The sequence below is a fragment of the Muntiacus reevesi genome, chromosome 8, assembly GCF_963930625.1.
Source record: "Muntiacus reevesi chromosome 8, mMunRee1.1, whole genome shotgun sequence".
Classification (NCBI taxonomy): domain Eukaryota; kingdom Metazoa; phylum Chordata; class Mammalia; order Artiodactyla; family Cervidae; genus Muntiacus; species Muntiacus reevesi.
Genome location: NC_089256.1, coordinates 45,653,020 through 45,665,567, shown reverse-complemented (window position 1 = coordinate 45,665,567; position 12,548 = coordinate 45,653,020). Strand labels below are relative to the sequence as shown.

At 39.5% G+C, this 12,548-nt stretch overlaps 1 protein-coding gene across 7 annotated transcripts in view; it reads left to right on the top strand.

The window, feature by feature from the left end:
- Positions 1 to 11,649, top strand: part of PARP9 (poly(ADP-ribose) polymerase family member 9) — a 28,495-nt gene extending 16,846 nt beyond the window's left edge. For all 7 annotated transcript variants that reach the window (XM_065942289.1, XM_065942286.1, XM_065942291.1 and 4 more), the window contains 4 exons: positions 3,007 to 3,372; positions 6,708 to 6,844; positions 7,718 to 7,892; positions 10,832 to 11,649. In XM_065942289.1, the coding sequence (XP_065798361.1) occupies positions 3,007 to 3,372; positions 6,708 to 6,844; positions 7,718 to 7,892; positions 10,832 to 11,202 (1,049 nt within the window). In that variant the 3' untranslated portion in view covers positions 11,203 to 11,649. The remainder of the gene's footprint in view (positions 1 to 3,006; positions 3,373 to 6,707; positions 6,845 to 7,717; positions 7,893 to 10,831) is intronic.
- The last annotated feature ends 899 nt before the right edge of the window (positions 11,650 to 12,548 follow it).

The following is a 12,548-nucleotide window of genomic DNA, read 5'->3' as shown; positions in this document are numbered from 1 at the left end:
TTGTGAATCACTGGATTAAATCAGTGCTGGTTGTTGTTGGAGAAGAATTAACTTTGTCTTATAACTTCATTCCTTTAGAGGAGTTTGAGTAGACTGAGATGGAATTGTGTCATGACAATTTAGATATGTAGTTCTGAAATAGTCTTTTTTAAAAAAGTAGATATATATATACACTTTTTGGGGGGGCGGGGAGCTGTGCTGGGCAACATGTGGAATCTTATTTCCCTGACCAGGGATCAAACCTGTACCCCCTGCAGTGGAAGCACAGAGTCTTCATAACTGGACTGCCAGGGAAGTCTCCTGAAATAAACTTGTAATCCACAACATTCTATAGATATTAAGAACCCCAGACATTCAACCAGCAATAGAAACTTTTAGGACATTTTCCATTTGGATCAAGACGATTTGCTTATTCCCTTTAATATAGGAGTTAACTTATGGATGTTCAGTGTCCAGCAGTGTTGGAAATGAAGAAAAGGGAACTTTAAGAGCTCTGGCCTGTGACTGCACCTCTTATGAGCCCATTTATCTATCTGTATAATGATGATAATGACAGTGTGGTGAGGATAACTGGAGATTATATATGTAAAAATGTTCTATAAATTATGCAGCATTAAACAAAGGCCAGGGGATAAATAATGAATGAGAGAATGGACAAACTCCTCAGGTGACTTAGAAGAGGGAGGGATGCCCTGTAGCTGGAAGGGTGCAAGAATGAATTCATGGACAAGACGGTTCTAAGTTGCTCTTTGAAGATGGCAAAATTTTTCTCTTTTTCTTACAGAATCTTTTTTATTGTTATTATACTTTATTGGAGGATACTTGCTTTACAGTGTTGTGGTGGTTTCTGCTATATGTCAATGTGAATCAGTCATAATTATATATATATGTATATATATGTATATATATATATATCCATCCCCTCCCTTTTTAGCCTCCCTTCCCAACCCTGGCAAGATTTTTCAATGGCCAGAGTTGGGTTGTTGGGGTTAGGGCACCCAGAGTGAAGAAAACTCACAGAAGCAAACAAATGCTGTTCATGTTTGGCAAACCACGGTGACTCTAGGGAAGCTAGATAGTAGGAGTTTTAGGAGACAATAATATGGAAGAGGAACATACAAATGTTCCTATATCATGAATCTGAAAAATGGGGCCAGGCATTGCCATTTACTTCAGTAATTCTTGAGGATATCTGTAAAGAAATTATAGCACAGGTTAATAACTGACATTAATGATGATGATGGTCTCAGATAATTAAGGAAAAGTTGGACTATTTAGGAAGGCAGAGAAGCATGTTTTCATTATAAATATTTAACAAATAAAATGAAATATGTTTTGGTCCTAAAAGAGACTCTGTTAGTGTTTTGAACAATTTAGTTACCTGGAAGAGCATCTCTTCTCTCCTGATAATGATGGATAAATGAAATATTACCATGTGTTTTTAAAATTTTCTCCTAAAAAGTAATATAAGCTCCCAAATAGAACAAGGGTTTTTTTTTTCTACTTTCAATTTATTTTTATTTTATTTTTTTTCCATTTATTTTTATTAGTTGGAGGCTATTTAACTTTACAATATTGTAGTGGTTTTTGCCTTACATTGACATGAATCAGCCATGGATTTACATGTGTTCCTCATCCTGAGCCCCCCCTCCCACCTCCCTCCCCATCCCATCCCTCTGGGTCATCCCAGTGCACCAGCCCCGAGCACTTGTCTCATGCATCCAACCTGGACTGGTGATCTGTTTCACACTTGATAGTATACATGTTTCGATGCTGTTCTCCCGAAACATCCCACCCTCGCCTTCTCCCATAGAGTCCAAAAGTCTGTTCTATACATCTGTGTCTCTTTTTCTGTCTTGCATATAGGGTTATCATTACCATCTTTCTAAATTCCATATATATGCATTAGTATATTGTATTGGTGTTTATCTTTCTGGCTTACTTCACTCTGTCTAATGGGCTCCAGTTTCATCCATCTCATTAGAACTGATTCAAATGAATTCTTTTTAATGGCTGAGTAATATTCTGTAGTGTATATGTACCACAGCTTTCTTATCCATTCGTCTGCTGATGGGCATCTAGGTTGCTTCCATGTCCTGGCTATTATAAACAGTGCTGTGATGAACATTGGGGTACGTATGTCTCTTTCAGATCTGGTTTCCTCGGTGTGTGTGCCCAGGAGTGGGATTGCTAGGTCATATGGCAGTTCTATTTCCAGTTTTTTAAGGAATCTCCACACTGTTCTCCATAGCAGCTGTACTAGTTTGCATTCCCACCAACAGTGTAAAAGGGTTCCCCTTTCTCCACACCCTCTCCAGCATTTATTGCTTGTAGACTTTTGGATAGCAGCCATCCTGACTGGTGTGTAATGGTACCTCACTGAGGTTTTGATTTGCATTTCTCTGATAATGAGTGATGTTGAGCATCTTTTCATGTGTTTGTTAGCCATCTGTATGTCTTCTTTGGAGAAATATCTGTTTAGCTCTTTGGCCCATTTTTTGATTGGGTCATTTATTTTTCTGGAATTGAGCTGCAGGAGCTGCTTGTATATTTTTGAGATTAATCCTTTGTCTAAAAAAGTATGTCATCAGTTTAAGAATCTCTTGTCATTTCTTACAGTTGTATAAAACTTTGGCTTTTATTGTTACCAGAGGGAGGCCATTCTCCCCCTTCTACTTCTAGGTATGTCCTGGTACTTTTTCATAGCTCCTGATACCACTCAGTTACTATATGAGCAGAAAAGATGCTAATGACCACTAATGAGACCCTGAGATCACTCACTGGGAAGCAAGATTTTGAGCACTGTAGTCAGGCTGCCCACATCTACAAGCTTCCTGGACACCACTTCTATAAATTATGCTTTTAGATTTTCTTTGTATCCAACACAGTTCTCAGAGACAGGTACTTATTTGAAGCTGCTACTGCTAAGGATGCTTGGGGCAAACACTGGCTATGGTGGTTTAAAACCCACCTGCCTTCTGTAGTTTCTTATGATAGTGTTTTCAGTCCCCCAGGAGACCAGAGAGAAGAAAGAAAACAGATTTCCTGTCATCAGTTTGATGGGATCCTACTGGGAAAAGATAGATGAGGCCCAAGCGTGGATCCAGAGGATACTGAGCCCCAAGGACTGCCACATCATTGAGGACAAGCACATCCTCTACCTCGGAAAAAAGGAACATGATAATTTGTTTCAGCTTCAGAAAACCTTATGCGTCTCTATCTTAGAGATTGTCAGCCTGGGAAAGGCACATTTAGAGATTAGAGGAGCTCAGGCTAACCTCATTGAGGCAGTTATGAAAATTGAACAGATGCTATGTGAAGCTCAAGAGAAAATGGCAAGAACAAAGGAGCGAGTCCTCTGGAGCTTGTCAGGTGAGTAACTTTCTATCAGATTAGAAAAATCAGCTCTTCAAGCTTTTGAGTGTGAGCATTCATATGTGTAAGTGGGTGAGAGAAAGAATGGAAGAGGAGAGAGCAAACTATGCTGGGTCTGTGTTAGGCCATAAACTTTTATAACCGTTTTTTGACTCTACCAACAAGGTTAATTATTAGTAAATGAAAACACACACACACACACATACACACACAATTGGATTTACTGATGATGACATGGATTGCCTAAGAGGCAACTCCATGCAAAACCCAGGGTATCCCAAGCCCAGGCTCTAGGAAAAAAAGTACATCCCTAATTCTGCAGATGAAACATTCAGATACAAACACATTCCACTTATTTAATTCATTTCTTTGAGTTTTATTGGAGTTATTTATTGCTGGCAGAGTTAAGAGCCCTAAAATTACTTACTTTGAGTCTTCTCACCAGAGTAAATTATTCATTGGTACTGTGAGATCCAGTCAAGCATCACTCATTCAATGGGGCAAAATCTATCAGGATAACTGAGAATTTGGGTCTGGAGAGATCCTTTAACTTAGTCCTAGAGCTCACTAGGAAATTATACCATTAAAAATACTGCCTTGGGAGACTGAGGCTAATTTTTTCATTTATTTGACTAATGTAAGCAGGTTAGTTATGAAACAGGAAGGTGAAAGTGCTATGGAAACTAGGTGATGCACCTAACCCAGACTTGGGACGTAAGGGGGAAACTTCTCAGGGGAGGTGTTGCAAATGGAGAAGTGAAGACTAGGTAGGAGTTAGTAAACAAAGAAAGAACTTTCAAGAAATCAGACCATCGCTAGGCCTAGGTTACGCAAGACTTTATAAATCACATGAAAATATTCAAAGTTTTTATTGAAATACATGGAGAACCTTAAATGATTTTAAGCAAAGACAAGGTCAAACTTGTATTTTAGAAAGATCTTTGGTTGTAATGTGGAGAATGAATTTAGTACAAAAATTCAGATGTAAAATTTCAAAGAATACCTTATTTTCACCATGTGTTTGTAAAAATAGTTCAGGCAGATATAGTCGAAGTGTGTGGGAGTTCACAATAAATGTTGAGTCCATATTCCACAGAAAACCCAGTGCCGAAAAACATGGACAAAAGTAATATTCAAGAATGAGACCCAATATTATGATTTCTACCAAGCTTTTGTAATGTAGTGAATGTGGGCCTTTAAACTGACATTGATACTTCTTAAGAGAACAAGATTGAAAATAATACTGATCTCCTATAAAGCTTGTGACATTAACTTCATTCATAAAGTCGGCCTACTTTCCCAGCTACTGGCAATTGAGTCATGTAAGTCCCCTGCTGTGCTGCAAGGTGGCATTTTTGGGCAGTTGGTGACTAAGCATATTATTCCACAGCAGTGTTTCAGAGGTTCATAAGCCCTCAGCCCCTTCTAATCAGGTTAAGATCTTCATTAATAAAGTGGACAATTTCGAAATGAGTTCTTACTACAGGGAACATCAGCTATCCACATGAAGAGTATGTTTTAAATAATAGAAGCTAGGCACCTCCTCTTTTATGGTGCTCTTTTAATCTTTCCTGGTGAGTGTTCCTGATAGCAGGAGTTTGTGGATCTTTGAGTTTCCAGTGCCCAGCCCAGTGCCTAGCATGTAATAGGAACTCAGTAAATGTTTGCTGAACTCTGAGATGGTTGGATGGCATCACTGATTCAATGAACATGAGTTTGGGCAAACTCGGGGAGATAGTGAAGAACTGGGAAGCCTGGTGTGCTGCAGTCCATGGGGTGGCAGAGAGTCGGACACTAACTAGTGGCTAAACAACAGCAACAATATTATATTTTATAAATGTGAGTCATTACTCTCCAGATTTTTTTTGTCATTTGCCAGTTAGTTTATTTCATTTTGGAAGTTACCTCAATTTTAAAATAATTTTGTTAATACATAATTTATATACCATGAAGTTCATTCAAAGTATACAATTCAATGGATTTTAGTATATATACAGAGTTGTACGATGATTGCTATGATCTTATTTTTTTCATTTTTCATTAGAGAATAATTGCTTTACAGTGTTGTATTGGTTTCTGCTGTACAACTCTCCACATTTAACCTACAGACTCTTTCTTTGAAATGTCCTGGCATGGGAGTTCTCTGCTATAGAGTTATGTCCCTCCTGCTTTCATGCTTTCCAGAGTTACAACTTGGCCCTCTCCATGAGTTTCTCTGAATTTATCACCTGTTTTTTGTGGTTAAATTGAGCCTACTCAATTACATAATGTGGTGGGGATTAGGTCATTTTAGTATATTCAGTCTTAAGTCAAACAGAAAGTAAACTGAAAGAAAAGAAGCCTTTTGGCGGGTTTTCATTTGTTCACCCATGTATAGATATTTAGTCCAATAAGGAGCTCCTTTGGGAGATAAAAGGTTGTCCCTTAAATGTAAAATTGGAATGAAGGAAAGAAATTAAGGAAGGAAAGAAGGGAGAAAAAGAGGGAAAAGGAAGGAAGGTAGGAAAGACATTACACCATAAACTCAATTTCCAAATTTTGTTCTCCTTGACTGGGTGGCATATGAGTAACATGTGTACTAAATATTCTGCCTTGCCCCTTACAGAAAGCACGGGGAAAGCCAGGTTTATAACCTTAGATCTGTACTTACTAGCTTTGTGTTATTGAGCAAGTCACTTAACTAATCTGAGTTTCTATTTTCCTGTTTGTAAAACTGTGTTAATTATTTCAGTGGTGGTGTTGTTAAGGTAGAGATATGAAACTGTTTTGGAAACTTTCAAGTGTTACATAAATGTCTTATTGTTTTCCATCACTCCTTAATATTTTCTTATGTTTGTCTCTTTTTGTTGATTGGCCTCCTGGCTAGAAATACAAACATTTCCTCTTAGCAAAACAACTATACATCATCATTACAGCATTGATAGGGAAAATATATATTAATGTTCTTTTTCCTCTTGTCCCCTCAACTTCATAATCTAAATCAATCTGAGGACAAATTTATTACCCACCCCCCATTTTATCCTATGATTTCTCATGGGATTATAGCTGTCATTGCATGCCATAAACACATGAGGCATACAAATTAAACTGCTAATCTTCTCCTCCAAATTTTTATAATTTATTTCATTTAATTTCTGCTTATTTATTTATTTGATTGGGCTGTGCCACTTTTGGGATCTTAGTTCCTCAACCAAAAATTGAACCCAGGCCCTGGCAGTGGATTCACCGAGTCCTAACCACTGAACCACCAGGAAATTCCCTCATTTAACCTCTTTACAAACCTTTTCCTCTCATAGATCACTGAGACAAAGTTTTATGTTACTTATTTTTAGGGCAGCACACTGATCAGCAACCAGAGAACCAGAGTCAAATGAAGGAAAATACATTTCTGAAATGGCTAACGCTTTCAGCTCCAGAAATTCAGGATAAAAAAAAACAGTTTGAAGACTGTGGTTTGCGAGTTATAAAGGTATACTTAATTAAGGGGAGAATTTGACTCATCTTGCTATCATTTGGTTCCACAGCCAGAAGAAAAACTTACCCACTGATGACTAAGCTAGTTGCTCATTGTCCTGCAATCCTAGGAGTTCGTCTGAAAGGAGGGCAGGGATGGGTAGGGATGAGGGGTATTGTTGGAATCAAGTGGTAGAAGTAATGTTAGGATGTATAGAAGCATAGGTCAAGACTCAGAGAAAAGCTATCTGCCTATCTTGAAACAAAATATTTTATTACATAAAATATATATGTGTATATATATCACATAAAATATATATGGTAAAAGTAGCATTTATCACACTGTATTGTAATTGTTTACCTATTTTTATCTCTCACTAAACCATAAGTGGCTCAGAGGTTAAAGCGTCTGCCTGCAATGAGGGAGACCCAGGTTCGATACCTGGGTCGGGAAGATCCCCTGGAGAAGGAAATGGCAACCCACTCCAGTATTCTTGCCTGGAGAATCCCATGAACAGAGGAGCCCAGTGGGCTACAGTCCATGGGGTCCCAAAGAGTTGGACCCGACTGCGCAACTTCACTTACAAACTATAAGCTTTAGGAGAGCAAAGACTGTGTCTGCACTTGTCTATTTCATTACTAGTTCCTGGCACATAGCAATGGCTCAGTTAATTTTTATAAAAGAAGGGATAGGGAATTTTGAAGAGATAGAAGTCAAAATAGGAGAAAGTTGGAGTCAGGAGAGACTCTTCTGCAACTTTATATGAAAAGCAAATCACATGCAAAGTAATAAACACATAAGTGCTTTTCTTTTTGAAGTAGAGTATCAGGCAATTTAAGTAGCATTTCTCCAGCATCTTTTTCAGTTTTTCATTTCCTTGGGCTGTAGGTAGAGAAGATAGACAATGTGCTTCTCATGGCTGCCTTCCAAGAAAGGAAGAAAATGATGGAAGGGAGAACCCCTGGAAAACCTGTGAGCTACAGGTTGTTTCAGCAAGTCCCACATCAGTTCTGCAAAATGGTATGCAGTGTCGGCTTTCACCGAGTGTACTCCGTGCCCTGCGGTAGGTGTCAGCCCCTCATAGTTGGGTTACTGTATGTGGGAGTTGGCGAGTAGACATCATCAGGCGTCTCACCACTAATAGCATTTGTTGCTTCAGTGAGGATGTCATTTACACCTGGGATTTAGTGGTAAAGTCATTTGGAAAGGGTAATATTTAAAATTTATCTTTTATTTATTTTGTGGCTGGTGGGTTTTATTTTGATGAAAGTGTTTGCCGTAAGAACTACAGTTCAAAAGAAAAAAAAAGAACTACAATTCACTGTTTTTCCCCATTCTGTGTTTGTGGCCTCTACAGAGAGTACCCTGGAGATTTTTTCTTATCTTGACAAAAAATTATTACTAACACTACCAAGCCATCTTCCTCCTTAATTAAAAGAGCATTTTCCTGAATTTAATAAAGTTAGTCTTTTCTCTTCCATCCTTTTCATTTCCTGTATCTGCTAGCAAATGAATTAGGCATCATCTGGCAGGTGAAATGAATATTTTAAGTTCCTTCTCAGATATGGGAGTTCTATGTATAGTAACTTCTATGTCTCAGTTATAAAAAAATATTGTATATTTTACCTCTGTATTTTCCATTTTAAATCTCTCCAGATGAAGGTAAGAAGTTTTTGTAGCCATCACAGAGGATACCTGGCAATGCAGCTTTTTTTGCCTGGTTCATTAAAGATGTAACTCTTGATCTTTACCTTCCAAATATGTAGCATGATCCTTGTTGTAGAGCCTACTCCAAGTCTTGATTTCTGGAAAGCAAAGAAAGGGTCTGGGAATCATCTTCTCTGTCCCAGAGAAAACATAAGCAATACCATAAGCAATAAGGGTAAAAATTGAATATGAACAATTTTTCACCTGGGAATACAAACTGATAAATGAATCCTCACCATGAAGTTTTTGAGTATAACCAGGAAAGTGATAATCAGAATGGTCCTTTCATTGGCAAATTCTTAAAAATTCACAACTCCCATTTGCTTCTAAATCCATTGTAACTGGCTCTTCTGCACTCCACCACTGCCCCTTCTATTTTAACTTAAACTAGTCTAAAAACATCAAGATCCTCCTATTTTTCAAACCCAGCAAGTGCCTTCTTTTCAGTTCTGTGACAGGTACTGCTAATTGCCTACCCAATATCTGTATATATTTCTTCTCCAAACAGCTAAGACAGACACCATTTTCCCAAGGAAGACAGTCCTAGACACTCATCTTGTCTCATCATTAGTCTCAAGTTCAGGCAGTCTTCTCTTAAAGCTTAAAGGCAAAGCAATCGTCCTAATACACTCATTGTATAATGATGTGAGAGCGAGCAGGAAAATTGCAATAAAAACTCCCCATTTCGAAAGGGGAGAAGGAAAACACACAAGTCACTGGTTTGTACCACTAACCACATGCTGCTGAACTGGAATAGTAAGAACCCTATTCGGGGAGTGAAGTAAGACCCTTGTTTGCACTCTGGGGAAATCTTCATTTTGTATTGCTGCCTTTGGTCACTTCTAGGTGCACTGCTTACCAGGGGTCCATGGCTTACCCCAGGGGTCTAGAATGCTCCCAGGCTTCTGATAGCTGGACTTGTAGGATTTTTTTTTCAGCCATACAGCTCCTTTAAAAACTAAGCAGCATGAGGCCTGTTTGTTTCTGGCCAAGTTTGTGTCTTTTTAACCCAGCCAAAGATCCTGTCTCCATCTAGTCTTTAAGCCTCAAGATTCCAGTCTTTTACCTACTGGCCTCTGTGCTCTGCTCCCCAGCCTTTAGCTTAACAGCCACTACTTTGAGGCAAATCAGACGGGAGATTCAGTGGGGAGATACTCCTCATAATGTGACTTGTGCCAATGTGTCTGGTGAGAATGCTTAGCTGCAGGTGCCTGAAAGAAGTGTCCTCTGCTAGATAAACCCTTGTTGTTCAGTCGTTCAGTCATGTCCGACTTTGCAACCCTATGGACTGCAGCATGCCAGGCTTCCCTGTCCTCCACTATCTCCAGGGTTTGCTCAAACTCATGTCCACTGAGTCAGTGATGCTATCTAACCATCTCATCCTCTGCTGCCCCTTTCTCCTTTTGCCTTTAATCTTTCCCAGCATCAGAGTCTTTTCCAATGAGTTGGCTCTTCGTACCGATAGCCAAAGTATTGGAGCTTCAGCTGCAGAACCAGTTCATTCATTAACTGCCTCAGGGCTTGGTCTGAAGTCAAGCTGTGGGGTTGGGATGTGATGGGGTCAGACTTTGACTGTGCCTGAGGCCCAGTAAACCTGACTCCTTTTCTTTCTATATTCTATTCACCCATCATTTCTAACAGACAGGCAGGGTTTTAGGCCCTGGCATCATACCCAAGCTCTAGGACACTTGCTCATACACAGTAAAGTGACTTCAAGCTGCAGATCTAGAGACATTTCTGTTCCTCACTGTGGGTGTGTTTCAAGGGCCAAAACTAATAGGGCAGGTGAACGATTACATGGCATGATTTCAGGGATACCAGGAAAACTGCCCTGGGTCTTTGTTGCTGCACAGGCTTTTCTCTAGTTGCAGCAAGCAGGGGCTACTATCTAGTTGCAGTGCGCAGGCTTCTCATCGCGGTGGCTTCTCAGGAGCACGGGCTCTAGGGTGTGTGGGCTTCAGTATCTGCAGCTCCCAGCTCCAGAGCACAGGCTCAATAGTTGTGACACACAGGCTTAGTTGCTCTGTGGCATGTAGGGATCTTCCCTGATCAGGGATCAAACCCATGTCTCCTGCATTGGCAGGAGGATTCTTTACCACTGAGCCAGCGGGGAAGCCCTATTAGTGATAATTTGCCACCACTGAACAACTTTGGGTGTCTGCTTCAGACACAGGGACTTGAGATCAGGAACTGGTGAGTATTTGGAGGACTAGGGAGTGAATACATATTAGTACCCAAGTAGGCAATACAGTTTGTCAGATCATAATAATCTTTAAATATTTTTTCTCTTATTAGACCAAAAATATGGAGCTGGAATATACTTCACCAAGAACCTCAAAAACATAGCACACAGGATCAAGAAAACATCTGCCACAGATAAGCTGATCTGCGTGTTTGAAGCTGAAGTACTCACAGGCTCCTTCTGCCAGGGTAATCAGTTAAATATTGTTCCCCCACCATTGCATCCTGGAGCCATAGATAGCCATGACAGTGTGGTTGACAATGTTTCCAGCCCTGAAACCTTTGTCATTTTTAGTAACACACAGGCTGTGCCCCAGTATTTGTGGACTTGCATCCAGGATCATGTACAGGGTTACTCAGGACAAATGATGCACTCTCCACAGCAGTCTTACAGGATATCCTCAAGTGGCAGCTCTGTTGATTAACCTCTACATTATTTTAACAACAAACATGACCTTGCTTTGGAGGAACTAATCAAATAATAACCATCGGTGACTCAAAGAATGGTTTGAATATGTCAAATAGGTTGTCTTTATGGACTGTCTTTATGTAGCTGAAGGATCAGCTACAAACCAGCATCTTAGTGCCTTCATCTTTGTCTCTGTCTCTTGGGGTTGGGGTGGATAGATACCAACTAAAACACTTTCAGGACTATGCCCTCTCCTTCAAGTTGTCTTTTCATCTCCTTTACCGTAGGTAACAGCAAATATGCTTTATATGTAATGAAGATGTTTTCCAGTATATAATCTAAATCCTTTTATTTTGTAAAATGATAATAGTGTAACATATTAAGACAGCAAGATGATTTCAGATTTTCCAGAAAATCTTACAAAGTGCTTTGGATATCAAAATAAACACCTTTGTCAAAGTAACTGGCTCTGAAAATTATGTGTAAAATGAAATTATTTGGAGTGGAAGGATACCAGAAGGCTGATATTCTACTGATCCCCTTTTTGGATTGAGCTTTTTCAACCAATGCCACTCAAGCACCATGAGGCAAAATTATTAATTCATCCAATATATCTTGGTCACTAGATGTGTTTCAGTCACTTTCTGGGTGCTGGGAATATGATGCTGGACAAGACAAATGTCTTCCTAAAGCTTCTAACCTAAATAATCAGAAAGGCAGCTATGGACAGCTTAACAAGTGTGACTTGGTATAACAAAGAGGAATTACAAGTTCTTTGGAAAAATTTGAGGAGAGGGATACTTGAATCTGGGGTTGGGAGGAAGTCCTTCTAAAAGAAAATGAAACTCAAGTTGAGACCTGAAGAATTTTTAAGTTAGGTAAATTAAGGATAGAGCACACTGGGAGCAGAGTTGGAAGAGTATCTTGTGCAGAGTTCTTAAAAAGCTTGAATCTACCGACTGCGCTCATACTTGACTTCAGATTTCTGCCATGTAGTAGCCAGCTAATCTCAGCAGGTGTCTCTTTCCTATTCTGAGATCAATATTTCTCTACACTTCCAGACTTTCCTGACCCTCCTATCCTCAACCTCTTATCTAGAATACTTCTTCTTCCTCATCTTACTTTAACCAGCATTCTTCATCTTGAAAGAAGCATATCTATCTTCTCATATGGTACTGCCCTTGAATTTGGGGCAAGAGGCATCCCACCATGGACTTCCAGTTTGAGAGGATTTCACTCTGACCTCCATCTGGCCATGCCTATCTCTACAAGGTGAGGAATGCATGGGGTCAAGAGAATGTGTCCATTTGGGACCTGCACACCTCACTTCTAAGTCACCTACTAGGTACCTGAATATTCTAA